Source organism: Benincasa hispida, chromosome 12 (assembly GCF_027475165.1).
Source record: "Benincasa hispida cultivar pf3 chromosome 12, pf3_genome.v1.1, whole genome shotgun sequence".
Lineage (NCBI taxonomy): Eukaryota > Viridiplantae > Streptophyta > Magnoliopsida > Cucurbitales > Cucurbitaceae > Benincasa > Benincasa hispida.
In genome coordinates, this window is record NC_143489.1 from 42734453 (window position 1) to 42762399 (window position 27947).

The 27947-nt window shown below is 36.4% G+C and overlaps 1 protein-coding gene across 4 annotated transcripts; it reads right to left on the reverse strand.

The window, feature by feature from the left end:
• Positions 1-5697: 5697 nt before the first annotated feature.
• LOC120067860 (PHD finger family protein) lies at positions 5698-27815 on the reverse strand. Of its 4 annotated transcripts, none has more exons than XR_016525179.1 (19): positions 26200-27815; positions 18768-18853; positions 18214-18564; positions 18027-18110; positions 17554-17928; positions 12630-12678; positions 11250-11307; positions 11046-11128; positions 10712-10960; positions 9827-10074; positions 9577-9729; positions 9262-9483; positions 8928-8981; positions 8724-8789; positions 8444-8584; positions 8299-8352; positions 7789-7848; positions 6483-6939; positions 5698-6389 (listed from the first exon to the last, which is right to left on the reverse strand). XR_016525179.1 is itself a non-coding variant. In XM_039019466.2 (19 exons), the coding sequence occupies exons 1-19, from the start codon at positions 27461-27463 to the stop codon at positions 6222-6224; spliced, it is 4176 nt and encodes a 1391-aa protein (XP_038875394.1). In that variant the 5' UTR covers positions 27464-27815; the 3' UTR covers positions 5698-6221. The 4 variants fall into 4 exon arrangements, 2 of the variants coding, with proteins under 2 accessions (XP_038875394.1, XP_038875392.1); XR_016525178.1 differs by having other exon boundaries at positions 18690-18853; positions 26200-27773; XM_039019466.2 differs by having other exon boundaries at positions 6483-6893.
• Positions 27816-27947: the final 132 nt, after the last annotated feature.

The window sequence follows — 27947 nt, forward strand, 5'->3', positions numbered from 1 at the left end:
AACCCACCAAGATTGTAAATGACATTCAATACATCAATGGAATTTGGAATATCAAAACAACCTGGCTCTGATACCAAATGAAGGAACTCTAAAATTAGAGAACCGGTAAGTAGAAGCGGATCGTTCCAAACTCCATTGAGAAAGAACACGTACATTTACAGGCTAACAGAAACGATTATGCATAAATACTAAATTACAACATGCTTCTTAAAGAACAAACAAGGGATCGAGTAAACAATACCTTTGAAGAACCCTTTCTTCACGTATCCCTCGATCGTTCAACAATGCGTCCAACAACATGAACGCAACGAGAAATTCAGCAAACAACACGAACTGGAAAATCCTCGATCACAATCGAGTACAACTCGACCCTTGACCCTCGAACAGAATAAGACACCACCATAAAGGTTACCTTGGTATTCTCGGTGTGAGAATCTAAGAGTTGTGGGCTTTGTGTGACTTTGGATAGAGGGAAGGAGGATGTAAACAATCGAGTATGCAATCAAACGATCGTGTAGAAGAAGCATATCATATAGACTTGCTACTCAATCGTGTAGTGACGAGTACTGTCGTATAGTAACTCAACGCTTGATCATTTAGCGTTTGTTATACTATCGTGTAGTAAAACTTTTTTACTCGATAGTGTTTTTGTGAGAATGATTCGAATGAATGATTTTGAAAACTATTTTTCTTTTTATCTCGCAGTTACCATAAAACCGCAAGTAACCTCCTACTCAAATCGGTTATTGAGAAAAAGAATTATTAATTATCATATAATTAATAAATTATAAATAAATATAATAACTAACTTATCATATTATATTTATAACCTATAGTTTTAATATTGCATCATATGCAACATATAAACCATTGTTCTTTTTCTATTTTATGGTATTTAATATAAATCATATTTATATTAATTCCTCCAATCAAATAATATATCAAATACATTATATCAATTATATCACATATAATTGAATCAATCTGATTATATCATATATAATCAAATTTCCACTTGTTAATTTGAACACTTCAAACTAACCCAAAAACTGATTCTCAACTTGAACTTATTGAGCTACTAAGGAAACCTTATGGACCTATAGCTTGAAGCTCCAACGGTACGTGAATAACTGACTAAACTCTTTAATCACGATATCCACCATTCATCAATTGTCGGGCACTCCACTAAAGACCGATAGTTGCACTCTTCGCACTATAGATGTATTTCTGTGTCCGTTGGATATAACCAATCAATAGTGCAATGACCCTTCACAAATCGCTCGTAAGTACAACTGGGCCAATTTACCATTTTGCCCCAGTAGTTACATCTAACTTCTTAAGTACCACTGATTTCTGTAATGAACAATAAGTCATAGTTCCACTATGACTGAGTCCTCTCTTCCCAAGAGAGGGTGTGGCCACTATGTTCAAGACCCCGAATCAGCCCTTAAGGGAGCAATTTATCTACTTACCCCTACGTTGGGGAAGGAGTGAATTCCGTCTTATGTAGCTAAGTTCCCAGCTTCCCAATCAGACGAATCCCCAAAATGGTAGGCTTGTTGAGTTGGCAGTCTGGTCACTTTCACCTATACAAATCAAATAACCGCCCTCATAGGCAGTAGTTCCCAACTCACTCAGGATTCAGGTCATGTCACCTATGATCATTCTAGTGAAACGTAAGTCTCTATTATCAACGACGTTATATAAAGAGACTAATCATTTCATGGTCCGGTCTTATACAAACTCTTTGTATAGGATACTCCCGCGCGCATGTCTCCACATAAATGATCAGGATCATATCATTTGTAGCACTTTACAACACTTGTAACATCTACAAAGTGGGCCATATACGTAGTGTTACCTGGATAAGGTATCACTCCTTATCCATGTACTACAGACCATTTAGGTTATTATTTAAACAAGATCCAACTGTATGTCTCTACATGTTTGTTTAAGTTTACATAAAATTCATCGGATCTTAATTTATTAGATTGAGTAAATGCTTATAAAATAACACTTATTTTATTAGTAATAATATGTTTATACAGAGTTTACAAACTATGAGATTACAAGGAGGTTTAGGACACCATTCCCAACACTTCTTTGTATAGAATACCCCTGCTCACATGTCTCCACATGAATGATCAGGATCAGATCATTTGTAGCACTTTACAACAATAATAACATCTACAAAGCGAGTCAATAATAACATCTACAAAGCGAGTCATACTCGTAGTGTCACCAAGATAAGGTATCTGGCCTTATCTATCTACTACAAACTATTTAGGTTATTAATTAAATATGATCCTCCTGTATGTCTCCACATACATGTTTAAGTTACAGAAGATAACATACATGATGGTTCAGTCCCCACCCCTTTTTTAGGGACCAAGTTATAGAGTTGTTGCCTCTCTATTTGAGGGAGTAATTACTGTTACTGTTGAAGATTCTTCTATGGTAGAGGCTAAGGGCTACACTCTTGGTCTAGTCATGTGGACGATCCGATGGTGCCTAGGATGTCAATGTCGCCTAAAGATATTGCAGATTATTCCTTAATTTGGTGTTGTTCTCTCGAGATGATGTCACCCTTTTTGCAGTCAATTGTCGCTCTGAGATAATGAGTCTAAATTTTATGTAAACCTCTAAGACCTAGTTGACATGTCAAAGGACTTGTTCTTTTGTTGTGATTTCGATGGTTTCTTCTAGCTAGAGATGTGAGCTTGTCTTTTGTTTTGCTTCTTTGTTTTGGTTGTTAGCTCTAGCTCTTCTATATTGGTTTTGTTTTAGTTTTTGCCCTGATCGTAAGCTAAGAAATTTTCTTGTGCAATATATTATATCAGCTTTGAAAAGAAAATCAATCTCTAAACTTAAAATAAAATAAAAGATCAAATATCACATAAATGTTTGATTTAAGAACACAGTTAAAAGTGCAAAGGTCTATTGGAACCTTTTGAAATACAATGATAAAGTTGACACATCTTTCATTCCATATCTTAATGGGTTTTGTGTACAGATGACCCATTTTCAGAGACCCAAATGAAAATTGGCCCACGCTTTAAAATCAAATGAATTTTAATCTTCTACTTGCATCAACATGTTGTAAAAATAACGCGTCGACCTCAAGAACCACGCTCGGTGGCTAACCTCAATCATTGGTATTGATTCTCGCTCTCATCTCTCGCTCCAATATCTCACTTGCGCTATTCTATTTTCATTCATAACACTTGATCGTGTTAAATGAATTTTAATCGTCATACAAGAAAAAAAAAAAAAAAAATTTGGGTTGGTGTTCTCTCTCTCATTTCTTATTACTTTCTCTTGCTCTCCCATACATCAAGCGATTTCTACATTCTCTCAAACGACTTTTATTTGACTATGATTTTACCATCTTTATCGTTCTCGATCTTTAACCAGTACTAGCGAACTCATTCCCATCAGTTCTCTCTTCTCTCTCTATCACAAAAGGTAACACTTAATTCTAATTCCTTTTCATGTGCTCTCTCATTGGCTTTTTATGGCGTTAGGGTTTTCATTTCTAACCTGAATAGCAAAATAGGTTTCAAGTGAGTAGTGGGAATCAATCATCGAGATGAAGTAGCGAGAGAGGCTCAGAGAGTACCCAAATATAATAAATAGAATCAAGTATCAAGATAAGGTAAAGAGGAACAAGATGTTGAAACAAAAGTGCACATGAGAGCGAGGAACAAGAGTTTTGCAGAAGTGCCAATTTTAAGCCAAATTGTCTTCTTTTTTTTCCCAACTATGCTTTTTTTGTTTTGTTTATACGAATCAATAGATGACTATAAATCTAAAGATTTTCATTGAAGATCGATTTTCCAGCCAAGCTACAAGCTTATTATTTAACATTGGACTGCAAATAAGATAGTCAAAGAAAAGCTTATAGAAAGGCAACTTGACTTGTTCAAGAGGATCATGCTTGAATAGTTCGTGGATATGGACATAGTCTTCAAAAATCCTCTAGTTCATCATATCTTATTGAGGGAGCTACAGAGCGATAGAAGAGATTCCATGAGGTTTGATTTGAACAGGAAGATCGTCAAATTCTCCAAAGAAGAGTTCCTTAGTGACAGGATTGTGGCGGTCACTTACTAAACTAGTTCATAATGTTGAAGTTATTGAATCCCTATGAACATTACTTTAATATTTTATTAGTGACAGAAATGCACCCCGCAACCTTTGAAGAATGGTACAAGGAGTTTGAGCTCAACAATGGCCCAAACATTTTCAAGATTACATTAGTCTATTATATTGAGTTGGAGATTATGGGAAAAATCAAGACAAAAAGTAGTGTTTATAAATCACCATCGGAGGATGTAGAGGACCTAGACTACTTCAATAGTTTCGATTTGGGACATATTTTATGGGATAGAATCTTCAGTGACCTTCAAAAAGCATTAAAAGACAAGGTCGGTACGTACGAGAAGAAGGCAAAAAACAAACAAGAAATATACTATAAAGTGCAATCTACCGGTTTTCCTCATGCATTCTAGGTAACAATTTTCTCTACATGCATCCCATTCATCATTACGATCATTTTTTTTATTTGAGTTATGTTGGATGGTAAACGGATCCCATGGTTGATGCATGAGACCACCGATGGAAAAGTATCCATCTCACTATCACCAGTAGTAATGATATCACCTGCCTCCACACATGGATTAGTATTCTCTCTCTCTGTTTTCAAAGATTGTCTATTGATAGATTTGTTCAATACTTATGAACATCTGAGGTTTAGAACAATCCACCTCCAAAAAGAGAAATTGAACATCATCGTGATCCATTAAGTACACCGGAAGAGATTCATAATCCAACTTATATTTTACCATTGTTATAATGTTGAACTTAACCTAACTTTAGTAAGTTCACATATGTGATCTCTCAGTTCATTATACTTCAATCTGCTCGATACTATAATATCCTTCAAAGGAGCTCCACTATAGTATTGTTCTTTGTCATTCAATCAACCACTATACCGAATTAAGAGTCTTCTTGTCCATCCTTCAAACAACAAAAATGCATTAAAAAAAAAAAACAATAAAAACAGTACAGTTTCTGTTCAAATCTCACTAGTCATCATTCATTCTTTACTCGCGCTCCTTCACCTCGTTTATTGGTTCTATCATTTCTCTCCCCGCTCATGATCATAATAGCATCTCTCACACACACACACATTATCTCTTAGTTACATGATATATCTCACACGTCAAAAAATAAAATAAAATAAAACACCATATGAAGGTATCCATTTACCTGGGGTGTGAAACTGATTTGTCTATAATGGTCTAAAAGCCTTTACAACGTGACTGATAATTTTTTTCAACACTTTGCAGTTGTCTAATTATGGACGTTTTTTTTTAAGGAACATGAGGTGTTTATGTTTTGGTAGTAATTTGTGTTGTGTTCTTCGTCTCAAGGGGGCTTAATTAGCTAATCACTTTTATGATCATACGGAGAAGGCTGTAAATTATTTTGTCCAATTTTTCACAAGGTCACATCGATTTCATACTTGACCAACCAAACCAATCAAATTTAAGACCAGCAGTATATACTTGATTCCTTCTATAGCGAACTGACATCTTGTTCCTGGCAAGCGTTGAAGCTAATAAAAACCTTCAATCAAAGAAATAGTCGCACGTGATAATTAAAAATTTCCTAATCTCATTAATGGAACGGATAGAAGAGTAGAACGAATTTTGAGCTTGAGCATTATTGTACTTTTTAAAGTGGGCAGTGAGTTGGTTGGAAGAGGATGGACAGAGTGATTGATTGCATATCAGTTATACACTCACTAACTTTACAGGGGTAGCTTCACAGCAGCAACTCTTTCCTTTCCCCCTCCCCCCAACTCCTCGTACACACAATGGTTAATACTTCTAAAAATTCGACTCTACCCACCAGGAAGAGATATCAAAGACAAGGAAAACTCAATCTGCTCCCATTTCGACATTTAACCATGACTCCCACCCACCTGTACAATTACAATCGACGTCGAACGTACATCTGCAATGCCAAAACTTTTGTTGCCCAAGTCAAAACCCGGCGCCTCAGTGGAGCCATCCCAGCATTCACTCTGCTGTTCTTCTCCATCGGCCATATCACCTGCTCTCGGACTCAGTTTCCGAGCAGGATATGCATCCCGAGGCATATGGATGTTTGGCCTCCAACGTGGAAATCTGAAACACAAGAAATGCCTTCTCCAACTACCTGTCACATTTCGGCAGCTCGGCAGAACATGTTTCCTGGTTGACCTGCTTCTCCTTGGCAAGGACATCAGCAGGAACATACAGATACTGCTTAGGTAAAAGAGAATTCTTCATTGATGCTTGGTCAGACGTCATTACCAGCTCTTTCTGAAATGTCTCGGCATGCTGCGGTTCATAATATTCAAGTCAGGATCATGCACATACTTGAATTTACAGCCTCAGTAGGCTAACAAGAAAGAAGGAAATATAATTCTGTACCTTTCTAGACTTGAGCCGCCTCAATCCTCCAACATCTACAAGATTGCGTGATGCAGTAGTCGAAGATCTTTGAGGTATTTGCTTCCCAGCATACTGACCCCTGTCTGCAAATTTTCGGTGGAATGGATTCTGAGATGTAGTACTATCGTCATCCGTCTTTTGCTCAGTATCCAATGACAACGGTACTTTGTTCCACTGCTTGATGGAAACTGTGCTGTCCACAGTAACATCATCTGATCTTTGCACAGCTTCACTGCACGATTTTAAATCTTCCACGTGCCCCTTCAGTGATGTCGTAGCTGATTCAGAACTAACTTCGGGTAGGAAGAAAGGAGAGCGAACAAGTACTGATCGTGCTACATGGTCTCTTTTAAAAGCAAGAACATCATGTGAACAGAGAACCAGGTCCCTCTGCAAACATACAAAGCAGTCTTCTGACTAATTTTGAGGAAAAAACCTACGGAACACATAAAGAGGGAAGAAATTTCAAATTTATATTCCCCAAATAATGCCATATAACAGTTTTCCTGTCCAAAGATTTTAACGCCAAGCCCTGAATTTCTTTTTCATTTGTTTAAATAGCAGTGGTACTACCCCATCGCACTAATCTACTCAAGATAGCCCAAAACCCCCAAGCACTCAACCCAATAGAGCGACCACACCTTGAGATAAGTTCACGATTTCATGAACCAATACTAACTAAAAGCTAGTTCTTGAGTGGCTAGGCACTCACTCATTTATATCGTATTCAGAATGCCCATGGTTGGCAAACACTTTTGATTCAAGAGTTGAGTCCAATTGAACCTTTTTTTGCAATGAGAGAACACAATTGAACTTTGAGATGATTAAAGTTCATGTGGCTTCCTGGTGTTCTTTCCAAACTATTTCAAAAATATTTCATTTCTGACATTAATCCTAATTGGAAAGTTTGTTTGTTTGTTTGTTTTTTTGGTATTGTTGTAGTTTTGAAAGACTACTATAGTCGACATTCTTGTGAAAGTTGATAGTGTGTAGCTTTTCAAATCTCAATGAAAAGTTCATTGTTAAAAAAAAAAAAAAAAAAAAAAACAGAGAGAGAGAGAGAGTAAAGTTAAGCCCAATGAATGTAACCAAAAAAGAAGATTGGAGAATTAACTACTTATTGGAAAAAAATTATTGAGGAAGGACTACCAATTGAAAAGATATTAGACCCCTGTTTGAATTGACTTTCTAAAGGCTAAAAAATTGTTTTTAAACTCTTGGAAAGTCAATCCAAATATGGGCTAAACTTCATGAGAAACAGGTTTTTGAGCTAAAAATGCCACACCTTGATCTTCTCACGTTTGATGATTCTCTCGCAGAGTAGGCGTAGCCTCTCAAGTTCAACCTACAAAATAAGTAGAGAAATCAACAATATGCTACAAAAATTATAGCCTGATTTCACATATAACCCACATATAGCCAAAGTCAAACCAGTAAAAACACAAGGCAGAGCATGTAAATGAAGCTGGTTTCACAATTTTAATTAAAAATGATCTCATAAATGATTATGACATGGAACCTCTTCAAGTATAATTTACAAATCACTTCTTACATTCACCAATTAGATATAATGGATGTAAAAAAATAATGGATGTAAAATAATAACGAATGTAAAATAATAACGAAAAGTAGTTAAATGTTTAAAACTAAAAAATTATTCATGTAATCCAGCAGAATCTATCAAAAAACATAAATTCCACCTAATGTAACCATACGACATAAGCATCAGCATCGTGTCACAGATATAACAGAAAAGTAATTTCATAAGAAATTATTAGAAAGGAAAAAGAATTACCCTAATTTGCTTGACTCTATTCAATTCCTCGATTCCATGTGTTTGGTTTTCAGCCTGTCCACGTTCGTTCAAAATCGGATGTCACAATTGTATGAAACAAGAACAGAAATCATTTTTTTTATAGGAAACAGACAAGATAGAGTACCTTTGCTCTTTGCTCTGAGCTATGCTTTTCACAGTATGCTCTGTGCTGCAACTTACCACCAGAACTCTTTACAGTCATGTAACATCCAGCATTTCTACCGCATGAGGGATGAAAAGTGGACTGGCAATGACCATAATTGCACTGAAGCCGATGAAATCAAGATACTTTAACCATCACAATAGTCAATAAAACAAAAAGACCAACGGAAAACAGGAATTCACATGCCAACACTACTATAATTTTAAAACAGACATATAGAGGAAAAAATAAGTAAGCTGACCTTCAAACAGACACCATGCTTGCGGTGACAAATATAGCAAGAGTCCACCCCTTTTGAAACTGTCTCCTGGAATTACATTAAGAGAGGTAGAATTGAAGATTAAAAAATAATATGAGTGTCAGTGCTCACACAAATGAACTTTTGACTCACGAAAATATATTCACAAATATAATCAGTAGTAAAACACATGGAAATGTTACATACCATGCCTCCCACGGGATTTGCTTGTCCTCTTTTGAAAGTTGATTCGAAGACCCACTACAAGATGATACATGAAGTAAACAAAAATTAGTGAATATGTAAGAGGAATGCATAAAATAATTTTTCCAATAGATTGGTCATATCCTCTATAGAGTGACAACAATGATGTTTTTAAAATTTTAAGAGCACGGCGGCTATCTTTGTTTTATCTTTTCAGAATGACAGAAGAAGAGAGCAAGTAAAATGAGAGGGATAAGTACTATAGATTAATTATGCATTTTACAATATTCCGGAAAAAAAAAAGGTGGTTCGTTATAACTTTGAAAAATCATTTTACCTCTGCACAGAAGGCATGAACCCACTGGCCATCAGATGATTTCCTGAATGCACCTGTGGTGCCACCACATAGACCACATTCTGCGACAAAATATGATTTATCCCAAAAATTGACTACTGATGCTCCAGACCCTCTTGATAGTGACAATTCTTCACATAATTCACAACACCATGGACCTGAGGACTCTTTCACAGTCCGATAGCAATCCAGATGTACTGAAACCTGATATATACACCATCTATCAATCAAATATAATATTTCTTTTTCCTTTTCCTTTTCCTTTTTCACAAAAACAAGCAGATAAAGAATGCAAACCTTGCAGCTTGAGCAGACTAAAATTGGCTTTAGTATTGTCTCTGGCCGTCTGCAGATATCACAGGATCTAGTGTGTTCTTTACAGACATCCGACTCTAATGAAGTCTTTGCGAGAGCAACCTTAGTAAGCGTTTTTTTTGCACGAGGCATCAACTGGGAATAATTGCCATACATTTCATCATTAGTCACTTCTCAACAGATATTACATAGAAGTGCAGTAAAGAGCCCAAATATAAAGTCATAAAAAAACCTCTCTGTGAGCAGATTCTTCGTATATATCTTTTCTGAATGATGACATCCTAGAAGAGGCAGCAGCAGCAGCCGTTGCAGCAGCTAGTACAGCCTGTGCTTCCTTATGTCTTCTCTCTTTCTTACCCTGTTTCTTTGCTTCTCTGAGCTCACTATAATACTGATTAATAAGAACAGCATCCCATCTAGTACTTCTTGCATCATCAACCTCCTTTGGAAGACTCTTAACAACGTTACAAATTAAATGATCTGCAAAAACCATTTGGTACACCAAAAGTTATCAGAGAAAGCTTGCCTGTGGTACTACTTCATGGTAAAGTAAAAAGTCATCAGACTTTTAAACTAATAAAATGTCATTTTAAGTCTATACACTATTAAATAGAAAAATTTGAGAAAACCCATTTTCCTTGCCCATTTTTACCGTCAATGGTTTAATTTTTTAAGCCACATTTCAAATGTCTGATTTAGTCCATTCAAAAAGAAAAAATACCAATTTGATGTTTACCATTATATTGGTGCAAATATTTAATTGATGAATGATATGACTTCAACACATGAATTAACAAGCTAACATGGCATGTATTAAGGTCATATAGTTTGGCTCGTGCAGAAATTGGGTACAGCAAATTGATGGCAGAGTAATGATAAAGACCAAAATAGTCCTTTAAAAAGATTCAAGAACTAAATTAAGACTAATTGGAAGTTGAGCAACCCAAAATGGAAAGCCTAAGAGTTCAAGGATCAAATATCGGATTTAAATCCTCTCTTTCAATTGATAGTCATTAATGCTAATGCTTCCGAATTTTCAAAGGGGAGGGCGAATGAACAACAATGAGCAAAAAAAGACCAACATATAAATTGAAGCTTGAAAGAACAATTAAAATACCAGCGAACTTCTTCCTTGAAACTGCATTTGCAAGTAATCTGTGCTGATAAAATATAATTTCTCCTTCAATTTCATCTTCTGGAGACAACTTTATGATTCCATCTATTTTTTTATTCACTTGCTGCTTCGGACTAAATCCACCAGAATTGCAACTCACGTCGTTGCAGTCTAAATGCTGATGTTGGTGATCACAACAACCGCTAGCATTGGAAGATGCTTGCGAACATGACCTCTCTCCTTCAGACACATCTGTGAAGTAAAATAATGTCATAATAAATTCAATGCATACCAAGTACATGAAGAACATTAGCAGGAGATCCAAGTATGTAGTTACTTAGAAGCTTTCCATGCAACATATATGCCATCTTCTCTTGGACAAATGGATGAAAATAAAAACCAGGCGACTCTCCAGCCTTTCTGCACAATATTCATCTAGAATGTTTAGAAAACTTGTGACATCAGCAGATAATATATAAATATAAGTTACTTGTCAAAAGCCTTCAAATCAATCTACAATAGATATGAAATAACCACATACCCATGAACTGCTCTTATTGAAGAATTATGGCCAGAAACGGAAACCTTCAATTGATCACCTTGTACAAGGCAAAACATATAACAGAAAAATGAGTAACCAATATTCTAGGGGCAAATCCAAGGATCCAATAAGTTCACAAGTAAATATTTGAAGATCCATTTTTTCTGTCTGTGGGTGGGAGGGTCATAGAAAGCATGACAGCGTCGAGTTATGCCCCCTTTTAGAGTAAATTTAAATTGTTTCTTATAAAAAGAATTATTAAAAAAATCTACCTTTTTTTATAAGAAACATTAGAGAAGCATATTCAACAAAAAATGAGGAACAACCTAAGGGCTGGGGTAGAGAGAATCCCCCTAAAAGCTAAACAAGAAGGGTCTTCCGATCGTTAATAATCATGAGGGGTTATAATAACAAAATAATTTTGTACGTAAAGAAAGCCACCAAAAGGTCGTGTTTTGAACAAATTACAAAAGGAATCAAAACAGTAGAATTTATCTTCATAGGTTGTAGGCCGTAGCATTCCTCTCCTTCCAAAAGAAACCCATAAGAGAGCCTTTTCTTTAAGAAGAGAAACAATATCCATTGACGAATGAAATGAGAAGCTCCAAAACACCTATTGGTGGGTTACATAAGCCTGCCTATTTATCTTTAACAGAAATTGATCAGCCACCTATATAAAAACTGAACAAAAACTATAAAACCTTAGAAGATCTTTGGAAATTGAAAATAGAATACCTCTTTGGTAGAAATCAGAGTTCCTTGAGGAAGTATGGTCTCTCATTAGGCCTAATGCCTCTACTTGGGCTTCAGTTCCAAAGTCTTGTGCAAAAATCCATTAGGTTTAATTTTGTTTTGAACTGGAAGCCTTTTCGGTATAGTTAGAGGCTGGCTTTGTGTGGGCTCTTTTTTACGCCCTTTTTATATTTTTTCATTTTTGGTTTCTCATTAAAATAATTTATGTGGGTGTTGTTTATACAATAATAATATTAAAATAACTGAATTTCAACAGCCATCAAAACAGGATTAAACTACATTTCTAATGCTTTCACTCATTGTCAAGATTATGTTTCAGGTATATTTCAAACTTCCACTGAGCCAAGAAATTCAAATGCGATAAATTTTAAAATCTGGGGAAGAAAGGGATAGGGATCAAGAAGTAATTGAAAATAGTTTTTCTCACCAAGTCAAATGGAAACATTTCAAAACCTCGTAGAGAATACTTTGTTGTAGTAGAGTAACAAAAATAAGTTACAATTACTAACAGACTTATCATTATAGATGATTAAAAATTGTCTTGAATCTATCAAAGAATGGAGGGGAGAAAAGACGATTCTGCTGGAAACATATAGAGAATAACCGTTCATAAAATTTATAACATACCTATGTCATTTGGAAAATTTCTTGAAGGAGAACTACACTCGTTTAAATGCTGCATGGATGGAAAAAAAATCATCAACGATGGATACGGGAAATATCACAAACTTTAAAAAAAAAAAAAAAAAAATTGTGAACTATAGTAACACTGGGGAATCTTTGGAAAGAAATGTGCAACTTCATAAACATGGCATAGTCCCAATTGTTCAAAATATAAGAAGCAGCAAGAAGAGAAACATCAATCCGTGGTAAAAGCACAAGACGCCACAACCTGAACAGGCAACGCTCTTATATAACAGTGGTCAAAAAAAGTTCCTATATAACATTTTTTTATGTGAAATCAACCTTCCATTCAGAAAAACGATAGAATACAACAGAATTCAAAAAATCAAGCCAGCAAAAGGAAGCACCAACTGTGCAAAATAAAACCTAAAAGAATTTGTCGCCATTCACCAAAGCCTAGAGAGAAAATTAGAACCTAACAAAGGACTAAACATCACTCGAATCCCTCTCCATCCTCTAAAGACTCCATTATTCCTCTCTCCCTAATGATCCCACAACAAAGTATACACCCCACCCTGCCACAAAAATATCTCGTTTTCCCTAATTGGCAGATAGGAGAAGGAACTTATAGATCATCTAGCTAAGATCTCTTATGATGGGATAACTAAAAGCCAAATGCCTCAAAAAAGTAAATCCAAACAGACTGCACAATATCGCAGCTCCAAAGGAAATGTGATCCATGTCTTCCTTCGCCCTCCGACAAAGAATGCAACGAAACGACATAACCAATGAGGCCACTTTCTCAAAGCCTATCAGGAGTATTAACTCTTCCACATGTTAGACAAAGATTCTAACCTTCTTTGGAATTTTGATCTTCTATAAAGCAGAATAAAGCCCTATTGAGAGAAGGGTCCAACAAACAATGGAAAAAAGAGCTACAAGAGAAACCCAAGAAACGTTAGGGTTCCAAAATCAAACTCCCCAATAAAAAAAATAAATAACAAATAATAAATAAGAGAGAGAGAGAGATTTGACAAACATTGATTCCCTATCAAACAATGAACGACAAAAACTAAAGGGAAAAGAAGGAGAGCTCTCAAAAAGAACCAAAACCTCAGCCACACAGTGATTTCCCATATAAACCCTAAATTATATAAATGACGAAATGTTGTACAACAGGTCTATCCCCACCCACTATCCTCAAGAAATACATTTCCTTCCATCACTCACAACACATAAAGCCAAGTGAGAGAAAGAAGGGAGCTCATTGGGGATCTCTTCACACCGATTTCTGAGTTCTTATATAACAGTTAAGGCACTTGTCGATAACCTTGACATAATATAAAAACAAAAGGATAAGGAATTAAAAGTTTGCTAGCTTAGGACCTGGTTGGTAACAATCATGTGTCTTATCTTGTTTTTAAGTAAAGAAAAATGTATACTATTTCTAATTTCTTGTTCTTTCTGCTTTCAGGACAAAAAGAAGATAAGTGTGTTGGTAACCATTCTTATTTACCGTTCTCACAAATTCTAAATTTTAAGAAAGAATTACATGAAAAAAAAAATACAAATACATACATACATACATACATATATAATTAAAAATTAAAAATTCTCTTGTTACAATTATGTTTTATATTTATTATGAATTTTATAAGCCAATAACACAACAATGCTCTTATTCGTGTTTTTGAAAAGCTGGAACGGGACAAATAAAAACAAAAAAGCTTGAATTTTTTGTCTCCAAAAGTATACGTGTGTTTCGTAAAATTGAGAAACAAGGAACAGAAATAATGGCCAGACAGTTATGTTTCTCAAAAACTGGAAATAGAAAAAAAGAAACCAGGAATGATATGATAATGTTACCAAATGGAAAACCAGAAACAAGAACAGTTATCACCTCACTACAGGTTACCCCTTAACAGTTAGTTTCACAGTAGACAAACAGGCCAGAATTCAGGGATTCTCAGGTGCTATCACATATTGGCTAGAGAAGTATATCAGCTTGTTCCGCAGACATAAATGGAATAAACTGTTTGGCAGTGCCAACTGCCAAGTTTGCCAGGAGAGTGAATAGCTAACCACTAAATCAACAGCATTGCTGCAATTGTACCACACTGTGTTCAGGAAGGATATAACCATTTGAATTTTTTGCATAATGATACAGTCATTTAAATTACAAAAGGTTCCTCCAACATCTAAGGTGTGTGGTAGCGGATGGAATCTTTGAAGTGCTCAATTCGTAGTACCCTAACTTCACCTATTTCCTACAGCTGGAGTGGCCAGGATCTTTCCTGAAAGAAATGGTGCAGTCGGAGGGGATCAGAGTGTCTGCCAAGATCACATTTTTACCTAATTCTCGCCACTGAAAGTCTGCAAGGCGATTATAAGAAGGCAAGATGCATCTCTGTCAAACCACCTGTCTCTGCTTAAATTTGGCCAAATTTTGCTTTAGCATACGTAATGTTCCATATTTCTCAACTAAAAGACTGAAGAAAGATTTCTCATCCCATATCATTTAACTTTTCACTTACTTCCTCCTTACACTTAATCACTGAATCTAAGGCTGCTTTAGTGGCTTGGTGCAACTCAAAAGACAAGAAGCTGATCGAAGTATTAACCTGATGGGTTGGTTGTTAAGACCATGGAGGAAGCAACGTGAGAGTGAGCAGTAGACATCCAGGCTTAGTTTCTCCACTCCCACCTCAGGACCATATGGCTTCTCAGGTGAATTTGTCAGAGTGGGGCATAAGATAGTGACATGTGACAACAGACAAAACTACAACCAATGAGAATGACGGCAGAGAGCTAACTAATGAATAGAGAAACCACGAAAACATTAGCAATCGGAGAAGAAGGGGTAGATTCTCATTTTTTATCTTCTTTTTTTTTTTTTTTTTGAGAAACAATTTCGTTGATGGATGAAATTACAACAAGAGGTTATAAAAAGGAGGTGTGTCAATCCAAAGGAGTTACAAAAAACTTCTCATTCCACAGAAGTGTAGAGTAGCTAAAATGATGAAAAAGAGGGGACAATTTACACTTAGAAAGATAAAGAATAAAATGAGAAACACATTATCACTTTGATCTTCCCAATTCATATCAATTCAGAACCAGTCAGAAACACCAGTGACAAACAGAACAGCAAGATAAGCAGATGAGACAATGTGAAGAATATCATCCGGCAGAATGAAACACAAATCTTAAACCAGTCAAGTACAGCTATAGTTATAAATTTTAGGGCAAATTGCAAAAACCACACCTGAAGTAGGGTGATTGTAACAATCGCACTCCTAAAATTTCAATTGTAAAAATTAAACCCTCGAACTTTTAAAAGTACAAAAGTTGTGCCCCTAAACTTTCAAGTGAAAAAATTAAACCCTCAAACTTTGATAAATGTAAAAATCAAACCCACAGACACTCACAAATGTGAAAATTAAACCATATACTCAATTTCTATCTTCTATTTCTTCTTTCCCTCTCTCCTCCTCCATCTCTATCTACCTTCCACTTCTTCCTCCCTTTGATCATTCCATTCGCTTTAATCAGTCACCCAACAATTAATGCCCCATATCTGACAGTTTGAACATCGAACTGAAGTTTTTGTGCTTTTCGCGAGTGGATATGGATTTGTTGCGAAATGGGCTTACTGGTTTTCGAGTGTAAGTGTTTGAATGGTGAGGAAAAACGAAGATGGTGATGGGTTTCTTGTCGTAGTGTGCCTAAGTTTTTTGGTTTCTGGGTGGATATGGATTTGTTGTGAAATGGAATTTTGGTTTTGGTGTGAGTTTTTTAATGTTGAGGAAAATGTGAAGATGGTATGAGCTTCTGGTTTCCTTGTGCGAGTGTTTCAAATCTCCCACTCTCATGTGATGTCACTCCTCCATCTAAATGGCAAGGAATGACAACAAAAGGAAGAAGTGGAAGATAGAGAGAGAAAGAGAGAGAGAGGGAGGAAGAGGGAGGAGAAGAGGGAGAGGGAATAAATATGAAAGAGAAAGAAGAAATATTTGAGAGAAATTTAGTAGAATGGTTTAATTTCCACATTTGTGATAGTTTGAGGGTTTGATTTTTACATGTATTGTAGTTTAAGGGTTTAATTTTTACACTTGAAAGGTTAGGGGGGCAATTATTACAACCACCATACTTCAAGGATGGTTTTTGCAAGGTACCCTAAATTTTAATACTCAAAGAATCCCTGTTCTCTTGACAACCAACGGGTTCAAATATACATGTAATACTTGGGGGATATTTTCCTCAACCCCTATACCATGTTCTCTTCAATATCAAGCCCCTCCAAACCTTTTAAAGAACATGAAAATACAACCAAAACCACGTAACTTAGGCAAATACCAAGATATGCAAAATTACATAGAGATTCTCCACTCCTCAACACACTGCCTTTATCGACCTACCAACGTGACTGTATCAGTCGGTTAATATTGGTAAACAATAAAAGATGAGAACAATGAAGTATGAGTATGAGAATTATGATAAAGTAAAACATTGAATTGATTATACATAACTTTTTTCAAAAACCAGCACATACAAATGTTGTCTTAGCAGACCTGAAAATGCAGCAAATAAACAATGAACTAAAATAGAGACAGATGAGAACAGAAGTGTCACTCTATTTTGCATTGACATAATCAAGTCCATCTATTGCAACCATATCCTTAGAACTCAAGGACACAGTTGTACAACCTATAAAACAGATCTTATTCAAGTAAGGTCGTTATTGCAACCATCTCAAGTCCACCAATCAAGAAATCAAAGCAACCAGGCAGGGCCAATGGGGAACAAAGCATAACAGTACAAATCATCACATGGATTCCGTAGGATATAAAAATTAAAATGTATATTAAAAAAGAAGATTAACACCCCAAAAAAATAATGGCAGGAAAAAAATTATTGATAACGTGCTCACCTTCTCACCGGTGTCTTGGAAGCATTCCTTCTTTGAATCACCTTGCTCTTCACAAGTTTGCCAGTCCAAGGTATCACTTTGAATTGCTAGACCATGGCCACCTTCAGATGAAAATTTGATTTCATCATTCTTCAAATGGCTAATATTGCTTTTGATTTTTCTTTGAGGTGTAACCATCTTATCAGCAATAAGATCTGAATTATCAGAATCAAGTACTGACAAAGAGTCGGAACGATCAGCAGCTCCAACGACAGCCCTAGCTAAAACAGCCGATTTAAGTTTTACTCTCAAATTTTTCTGCAAGGAACCAATATAAGCATGATTTCTTAGCCATCGGACAATTTTGGATTTCAGGTCGGGAACCATGTTGTCAGCCTGCAACATGAAGGACATCATAAGCAGACAAGAACTTTGTTATATGGGAAAGAGCTCAAATCAACAATAATAAAAGATTAAATAATCACAAGCATTACAGTAAGTTTTGCACATAATAAATCAGGTGGTATTCCAATTTCTGAGGCTACATCTTTAACGTTCACTTTTCCTTGATCAATCAACTGCACGAAGGTAGATATACGATTTAATTATGACAGTCCTAGAAGGAAAGAATGCATTTAAAAATAATAATAAATGAATAACAAAATAGATTAACAAACTTGCCTTTTTCATGATCGATGCAAACTTATGGGAATCGAGTGGGTTAACATCCTCAACCCCCTGGACAGTAGACTTCTGTGTTACACAAGCAGCATTTAAACTGGGATCAGCGGATCCTATATCTTCTAATTCGCCATCATCCAGTTTTCCAGAGTTGGTATCAGAAGCTTCCTTAGAGAGTAAAAGGCTATCAATGTTCCTTCTCCCAACTAATTTTTGTGGTCGGTTAATTGACAATGTCACTGGAAGGTGGTTGACCACATATGAGCTACTGTTGACAGCTGCTGAATGGTCTTGATTGCTGCTCTTATCTCGACTTTCTGAGTGCTTAGAGCAGAAAGCACGAAGCTCAACCTGAAAGAAGCAAACCTTTAAATCTTTGAGAAGTGAACACTTTCTAGACAATACAATGGGCTTCTTGATAAATAATAATTAGTATAATAATAAAAAAAAAAAAATTTGATTGGGTAACATTTTACCGTCACATTTAGTTTGTTTTGATTGAAGCATGTGAAATTGGCATCTCGAATTGTAGAATGAGAATAATTCACACTTACATTATCACACCCATATTTGGCCCACACCTCCATTCTATGTCTAGCCTCTCTTGCACAAATTGGATGAAAGGAGGTTCTGCAGGTTCCTGAGAGCAATCATCCAGCAAGATAACCTTTAATAAAGGGTAGGAGGAATTCAAAGGGGTTGGAGGGAATGAGAAAACAGAAAAATCAAAACATGTAGAGGGAAGAGCAAATCCACATACTAAAAATCATCCCCAAACAAATGAAGAAATTAGATAAAATTAAACATCATAGCAAACCAAAGAAGCACCATATCAAGCCAACAATATCGTGCGAATTAAAACATCCAAGACAGAGAAAGCTCCTGTTCTCACCACCATGCAAAGACAAAACAGGACAGTAAACCATATAAACAAATCACAGTGAGGATTAGCATATATGTCAAAGAATAAATTATGTTCTCATAAATATATGTATAGGTCTCGAGAGCCTATCGACTTTTAATGGCTTGTAAATTTTTACGCCAAAAGAGTGCATTGAGAGTAGCTTACTCTAAGACTTCCTTGGAAGATTCGACTGTCTTGGAAAATTCTTGCATTTCTTTGACCCTAAATCTTCCACAAAACCGCTATAATAGCCCATAGGTGCTCCTTAGACCTATACCAGAGAGGGATCTGAAGGGAATATAGGACATTTTTGGAGAAATTACTACTTACCAGTAAAAAGAGACGGGCTCATTAAAGGCTTACAGTTTCACTTTATGTTAAATCATTTGATTGGAAATGAATAAGCAATTTTTAAAAAAAAGAGTAACAGGATCACAATAGTGTTTAATACTTATTTTCTCCTGGATAAAAAAATTATCCAAGAAAACCTACAAAGGAAGATGAACTATCCTCCATACCTGAAGAATACTCTAAATGGCATTAACCAAAGGGAAGTTGCAATTAGAAGAGTATGCCTCAGAAGAACCCAAATACCTATCTGACTTCCAAAATTTCTCTGAACGCGAAATCCAGAGTCTTTAATTTTGTCCACAAAATTTCCTCTTGTTCATATCCCTAACCAAACTGGCCAAGGCTAGGTTTCCACCAAATTGCACCAAATCAGTTTGCCTTAAGAAGGCTAAAGGTCAGCGAAGCCACGCCACAAGTACAGTTAGAGATTGATTTAAAGGTTGTTCAGAACATGTAAACTTCTAGGGCTGTTTAGCTTGCAGCAAGGAAATTAAGGGAGTGATCAACCTAAACCTATGTTAGTATCAGACATTGGCTCATTAACCCATGAAACGAAGTTAATATAAAATGCAATTTAATTTTTTTAATTAGAAATAATTAATTTTGAATCAGTATTTAGCAAGTTATTAAACAAAATCTTATTGCCAAATTTAATTTAACCGTGTACAATTAATTAATTTATAGTCAATATATATACATAGATTAAAATTTCAAATTATATTATCAGTACTAGTATGTCAAAAGCCCCCTTGGAATTTCTAATGTAATTTGGATAGACATTTTTTCACGTGATTTGTTTGTAGCTAAGAAGATTTCTCATCTTCGTCAACTTTAGATTCTATAACAAAAATGAGGAAGAAAATTAAAAACCAAAGAAAATGAATCAAGGGAGGTACCCTGCCACTTCATTGTGCATGGTACTGCTGAATCTTCTAATATTTGACAACTGTTCTCAAAGAACCGCCTATTAAATTCTGTGATAATGATGAGTTCCACCTCTAAATTCCAATGTGGTCTGTTTCAAATGAAATGACTGTTGACATGTACAAAAGGCCTTAGAAAGAGCAACTTTCAAAGATTGCATTTCCCCTAGTTCTTATGTAATGTGTAGAAGGGGTGTGCAAAACCAAGAGCTCATTTTCCTTCACTGCGATTTTGTGAGAGCCAGGTGGACAGATTATTCTATCTGTTTGGCATCCATTGGTGTTTCTGTAATAAATTAAGGAAACTTCTTGGTGCTGCTTCATCAAAAGTTTCCTTTATCAAACTTTTAGTTTGTGCCAATTTGAAGAGTTTCCAGTTTGTTCTTTGTTGGGTTTTTGTTGATTGGTGGTCGAATATTGGGTCTCTCTGGTGTTTTTTGTAGTAGTTTTTGTTTTTTCAGTATTTGAAGGAGGCATGTTTGCAGTTGTTAGAAACTTCATCTTTATTTGGTTGTATTTGTTGTTCATCTATTTTCTTCTTCTCTCCTTTTGGGAGATTGTATCATTTAAGCTTTTATTCCTTTTCATTTCATCAATGAGAAGTTGTTTCTTGTTCCCAAAAAAAATAGGGATTTTAGTAACTTAATTATGACCTGGTACAGACCAAGGGCCCCCTTTTGTAACATTTAGGTCTTATGGGGGATATCTCATCTTTCTTTTTATGCTCTTCAGTATAGTGCATCATTTTCTTATAAATTATATACAGAGAGAACCAGACATAAACGAAAGAAAAATGGAATCTCCAAAACATTTAGTATATTTCTTTCAATTCAGTTTAAACACTACATCTATGACATAGGATATCAATGTCACACGGTACAATACGAGTTAATTGAAACTTTTGCAAGTACGAAACCCTCTAGCCCAAAGATTACTGATATTCTCATTTTCTCCGCCACCTTTGCTTGTTCAATGGAAAATTTTATAATCAGATCATCTCCACAGTAAGATTGGCTGCTGTAATATTAACTGTAGCAGTGACTAGCGATGTATAACCTTTTTCCTTCAAACCTATCCGTCTAGCTATCATACTTTCAGCTAGTTAGTATATAGAACACTTAAAAAGTTTTCAACACTTAACAGAGCCCAGGATTTTAGAAACTACTCTTTAACAATTGAATCTAAACGGTCCAAACTAATTTTTTACAACAAATGTGAGGATGAGAACCCTCGATAAAATGAGTAGATGTACTAAATATCGAGCTAACTCTATTCTCTTGAGACTATAAAAACTTCCAATTGCTCAAAGTGTGCTTCTAAAAGATTTCAGGACTTCATCCATCAACTAGCTTGAGCGCAACCTTCCAGAAACAAGATAAAAAATCAACCATGCTTGGGCCGAGGGTCAATACATGCCAGGTAAATAATAAGAGAAAAGGGAATGGGTTCTAGCCATTCTAGCCACCTACCTAGAATCCATGTCCTATGAGTTACTTAGGAAACCAAATGTATTAGGCTCAAACAGTTGTCTTAGAAGAATAGTCGAGGTACACTCAAGTTGGTCAAGACACTCACGTATATCAAAAACAGTCCAACCTAATTTCTTACAACATAGGTGGTTATGAGAAATTTGAACATCTAACCTCAAGAAAATGAGTGGATGTATTAAATATTGAGCTACCCCTATCATCTGAGACCAAATGTAGTAGGCTCGGGTAGTTGTCTCAAGAGAATAGTCGAGGAGCACCCAAATATATCAAAAGAAGAAAAGGGATAGACAAGATCTCTAGACTGCTATGGGGTGTTTAGGGCGTTGAGTTGATTATTATAGTATGTGGATTATAATAGTTTGTGTTTGGGGTGCAGACTATTTCAATCTTGGTTACAATAGTATGTGTTTGGGGCACATACTATTTTAGTCCGAGTAGGAAATAGTAAACATTATAACAAAGAGAGAGAGAATGAGTAGGAAATAGTAAACACGGTAATAGTAGTAAACACTGTAACAAAGATATTTGAAATAGTAATAGTGTAGTTAATTGTATGTCATAATAGTTGGAAACACCAACCATTATAATTGGGCCCCAAACATGAAGCGAACTATTATTAAAGCCCACTCCACCCATTTGAAATAGTGGGCCCAAGCACCTCAATGACTATTTCGTTGGAGATTGGATAGAAAAATCATAGAATTTTTTGACAAAAGAAAAACAAATGGAAGGTATGGGGTTCAATTGGTCCAATTTCTCTAATTGAGCATCGTCCACAACAGCTTATTTTGTAAAATCCAATGTTCTTATACCTTTTTTAATGATCGGGGGTTCCTCCCCCATCTACTTTTTCGTGAACGGGGTTGTTTCTTATAGTTGACAAGGGTGTGTGCTACTTCTCTCATGTGGAATCTAAGGGAGAAAAGGAACAATAGAATATTCAGAGGATTGGATAGGGAGCCTAATGATGTTTTGGCCATTATTAGGTTTCCTGTTCTTTGAGCTTCGACTTTAAAGTTCTTCTGTAACTATTCTATAAGCACTATTTTTCTTGATTGGTCCCCTTTTCTTTATAGGGGTTCTTTTTTTTGTGAGTTTGGTTTTTTGTGTACCCTTGTATTCTTTCATTTTTTTTCTCAGCTAAAGAAGGGGGGAAAAAAATACTCTACTAATAATTGTTCGTCATGCCTCCTTTATTTGTTGTTTGAGTTATTTGATGATTGGTTTATGAATAAGAAAGCAGGGTGTGATTCTTAAATTGGATCTTGAGAAGGCTATCGATACTGTTGATTGTGACATTCTGAATGTTGTGCTTCAGGTTAACGGTTTTGGCCCTATTTGACAATCTTGAATTTGTGGTAGTAACTCGAGTGCAAATTTCTCTGTTATTATTAATGGTCAACCCAAAGGAAAGGTTATCCCATCTCGTGGCATCAAGCAAAGGGCCTCGCTCCGCCCTTTCTTATTTATTTCGATTGCTAATTGTTTGAGTTATCTTATGGATCATAGCTCTTCATGGGCCTTATAACAACTCATTCTATTGGTGAGTCTTCCTTTTTCTTTAGCCATCTCAATTTGTTGATGATACTTTGCTTTTCTCCACGTATATCGTTTGGCTTTACAACATCTCTTTGATTTTATCCAAATTTTTTAGCAAGCCTCTAGCTAGCTATTAATTTTTCTAAGAGTGAATTATCAGGGATCTATGTTATTGACTCTGAATTGGAGCGGATGTTGGCCACTTTTGGTTGCAAGCAAAGTAGCTAGCTTTCCACCTATCTTGTTTTGCCTTTGGGAGGGACCTTGCTCTCCCCATTTCTGGCAACCAGTTATGGTGTGTATACAGTATAAGCTTCACAATTGGAAATATGCTTTTATTTCCAAGGGAGGAAGGCATACACTTATTCACGCTACACTTTCCAGCATGCCTACTATATTACCTCTCTCTTTTCCGTGCTCTTACGATATTATTAAGAGTTTGGATAAGTTGGTTTGAGAATTTTTTTTTCTTTTTTTGAAGCTTCTCATGATGATGGCAGATGCATAATGGTAATTAGGAGATTCGACGTCCGAAATTGATAGGTGAAATGGGTGTTGGTAATTTTCGTCATTATAACTCTACCCTTTTAGCAAAATGGATTTGGCGCTTCATTTATGAACATGATCTTTGTGGCGAAAACTTATTGGGGCTAAGTATTACTCGCCTTCTTGTGTTTGGCATGTTGTCGTCCGTTGTGGGTCCTTAAAATCCCCTTGGCAGTCTATTTGTCAGACTATTGATTTGATTGGTACTTGTACTCAAAATTGTCTTGGTGATGGTACATCTATTTCTTTCTAGAAGGACCCTTGGTTGAGTTGTGGTCTTTCTTTCCATTGTTTTCCCACATAATCACTTCGCGCTTCAACCTGACATTAAGGTGGCTTGTGCATGAATTGCGGATACAAAGGCATGGGATTTCAGTCTTCGTCATAATCTTAACGATTTGGAGACTCTTGAATGTGCTTCCTTATCCCATCTTTTATCATCTTTAAGATAACGACCTTTACTTGATACTTGGTCTTGGTCCCTGGATCCATCTTCGTCTTTTTCTGTTAAATCTCTTTTGCCAAATTTGGTGGATATGGTTGAGCCTCTTGTCAAGGATCTTTATGCTGTCATCTGGAAAGACCATTATCCTAAGAAAATTAAAATTTTCCTCTGGGAGCTTAGTCTTGGAGTTGTTAATATAGTTGATCGGTTACAACGTCAAATGTCGTATATGTCTCTTCCTCCTCAGGGTATCATGTGTCAATGTCATCTTGAGTCCCCAACTCATTTATATATGCATGGTCCTTCCGTTTCTCATTTCTAGCACTTAATTTTGGAAGCTTTTGGTTGGTTTTCGACCTGTCCTAATCCCATTCTTGATATTATAGCATCTCTTTTGGTGGGTTGATGTCGTTGGTTCTTGGAGAATTCTCGGAATTGACGTGTAAACTTTTATTCAATTGGAGAAATGGTAATAACACCCCTTTAAATACACCCAAAGGAGGAGGGCTTTTCACACCTAACTATCTAATCCTAACCTCTTTAAATAGATCCAAAGAGGAAGAGCTTGTTCACACCTAATCTACAATTAAGAATTAATAAACTGAAAATAAAACGGCCAAACTAATTGGCAAAATACCCAAAATGTCCCTACACCATGGGTCATCCTTCTAGCAATACTAAAAAGATGGTTTGGCTAGCTATCATGTGTGCTTTCCTTTGAACTCCTTGGGGAGAACACGATCATTTCTATGATTCTTTTTCCTCTTTTGATGATTTGGGGAGAAAAAAGTCTACTGCTTTTCATTGGTGTAAAAATAAGCACCATTTTACTCATTCCAATTTATCTTATTAGTCTCCAATTAGAAATTTCTGTTGTAATCTGTCTTTTCACAATGAAGTTTCCCCTATTCCACTAATCTATGAAATGTTTCCTATCAAACAATAAAGAATAAAATAAAATAAAAGTCGGCATTTCAGAGTTCCAATAAGAGGTTTATAAGTTGAAATGCAGGAATTATAAAATATACAGGAATTCCTGGATCTTATTTCTTTTTGGAAAATCAGGAACCACCAACATCCTATAAGAAAGTTGCCCTATAACTATCAGAATACATAACGTACAGAGCATGCAAGAAGAAACTAGTCTGTCCTGCTAAATCCCCCCGTCGGCACGTTTTTTAAACAAGACACTCTCTAACATGAGACAAAGACCCGTTATTTATTTAAATTTCATAAACCTGAATTAAATGATAGCTATTTACAACCAACAATAAATCCTGGGGCCTACTATACTGCTCGAATCTTTTGGAGTATACACAGACGAGAAACGAAATATAACAAATAGGAAGACACCACACACACGACTCTCTTGATACCCATTCCTACGTCTCTCGATATGGTAGTAGTGGTATGATAATTCAGCAACTAACCTTCCAAAGAAATCAGAAAGCACAATTGTGCATGTGAGAGAGAGAGACGTAGACAGGAAGGGAAGGAGAGAGGGAGAGAGAGCAGCCAGGAACATAAAATCAAACCACAGTAGTAGAAAATAATTGTTCGATGATTTCAGATTTCTACCAACTTCTAAATACTTTGTACAGATGACGTTATCATGATTTTCTGCTAGATAGCTTAAAACTAATCTACCCAGTACAACAAAATACAGAAATCAACAAGAAAAACATGAGCCAAAACCTGACGACCATAGTAGCCACGTAGAATGTGCTTCTGATGCATCATCCAAACAGAAAAGGAGAATGGCATAGAATAATGGGGCAATAAACATACCATGGCTGCACCGAAGACAGGCTCCATACTTGACTTTGCATATGTTACATACCAACTTTTTTCGGGTTTCTTTTATATCTCCCAGATTCATAACGGGCTCCATCTGCGTCAAGTTCTCTATATATAACTCTGGCATCCACTGGCTACAAAATAAATGAGCAAATTCAACAGAAAATCCACTGTCAACGTTCTTGTGTACAGGTTTCAGAGCACCACCCTGCTTGGGACAGAGCAAACAAGGCTTCGTGGAATCATTAGTTTCATCCTTCTGCTTACACCAAGAACACAACCAGGATCCATTGACTCTCTCTTTTATGCCATAGCACTTATAATGAACCACCACATGACAACAACTGCAAGTAACTAATGGATTTAACCCTTTGTCCGTATCACCCTTAGAGCAAAAGTGGCACAAAGATGGATTTCCATCGCAAGGAGAAACAACCAGAACTTTTTCCAATCCTGCATCGCCACCTAGAAGCTTCCGTTTCTTCGACGGCCGCTCCGAAGTTAAAGACACCTTATTCCTACATCCTAAAAGCCATTCTAAGCCGAAAGTAGAATCCAAATTCAAACAACCCTTGTCTTCGAGAGGTGAACCACTGGTTTCAACCATGCCCACATCCGAGCACAAACGATCATCCTCAACCTCCTCTTTAACAATGGCCCCATCCGTATTCTCATCACTAACATTCTCACTTCCACCTACATTTGCTTCTGGAACATCTCTTACAGACGGAATTGAAAAACATTTCCTAGCCACTAAACCGCTAAAGGAAGACGCTGTACGCAAAGTGTCTACATCAGACAGCGTCAAGTCTCTAAAATATTCCTCAGTCTCGACCCAAATGTTGGAAACACGCGACCTTTCACCTTGTCTAGAAGATTTCTTATCTGCCCCAGAATTGGATTTCCTCTGCCGTTTCTTACCACCTGTATGTCTACTCAAGAAGTTACCCAACCTACTGGGCAAAGTAGGCACACAAGGAGCTGAACTCTCTTCCGCAACATCAAATGGCGAACGCTCACATAAAGCCTTTTGAGCCTGCGCGTAATAATCAATATCCACAGTAGACAGCTTCTTCTCCTCGTCTGTTCGAGTTTGGGTCAACGTTATTCTGTTCGGCACTCTTGCCACTGGACAAGGCCTCTCCTCAGTACCACAACCTCCATCCGCACCCCTACCCATCATCTTCTTTCCCAGGTGACATCGGTCTCTAGTCATCACCAACAATAACCAGAAATTAACCAACCTATGGTGCATCCCATGGTCAAAACCTCAAATTCCACTCTATCCAAATACCAACACGGCCATACCTACGCTTTTTCTGATCCAGGCCCCCTTCGCTATGTAGAAAAACAAACCCTAACCCTAACCCTAATCCTGAAATCCTGGTCCAACTCTTCGGTTGCAAAGGGTAAAGATGAGGAAAAGATGAGATGAAACCAGAATTGGGGTCTCAAATTAGTATGGTTCTTGTAGTTTTCGGATCCCTTTTTCTTGTGAAATGATTTTAATTTTGTTCACAGTTCGATTTCGCTTTCGATTGAGATAAGAGAGAAATGAAGAGAGAGAGATTCGCGTTATTTGCAGGCAGTGAAGGCGGTTCGTTTCTAGAAGATATTTTAATAGGGGAGAATTATTAGGATGTAGTAAGCAAGTCTGAATTCAACGCTATTACCTCCTTTATTATATACGTGGCACTCATCCATTCGCTTAGCTGATGCAATCGTTTTACCCGATCATC

Coding starts and splice junctions, on each gene's coding strand:
- LOC120067860 (XM_039019464.2), bottom strand. CDS start 27,463: ATGCACCATAGGTTGGTTAATTTCTGGTTATTGTTGGTGATGACTAGA. Junction 9,730..9,826: donor AAGAATCTGCTCACAGAGAG/GTTTTTTTATGA, acceptor AATTATTCCCAG/TTGATGCCTCGTGCAAAAAA. Junction 8,353..8,443: donor GCTCAGAGCAAAGAGCAAAG/GTACTCTATCTT, acceptor GAACGTGGACAG/GCTGAAAACCAAACACATGG.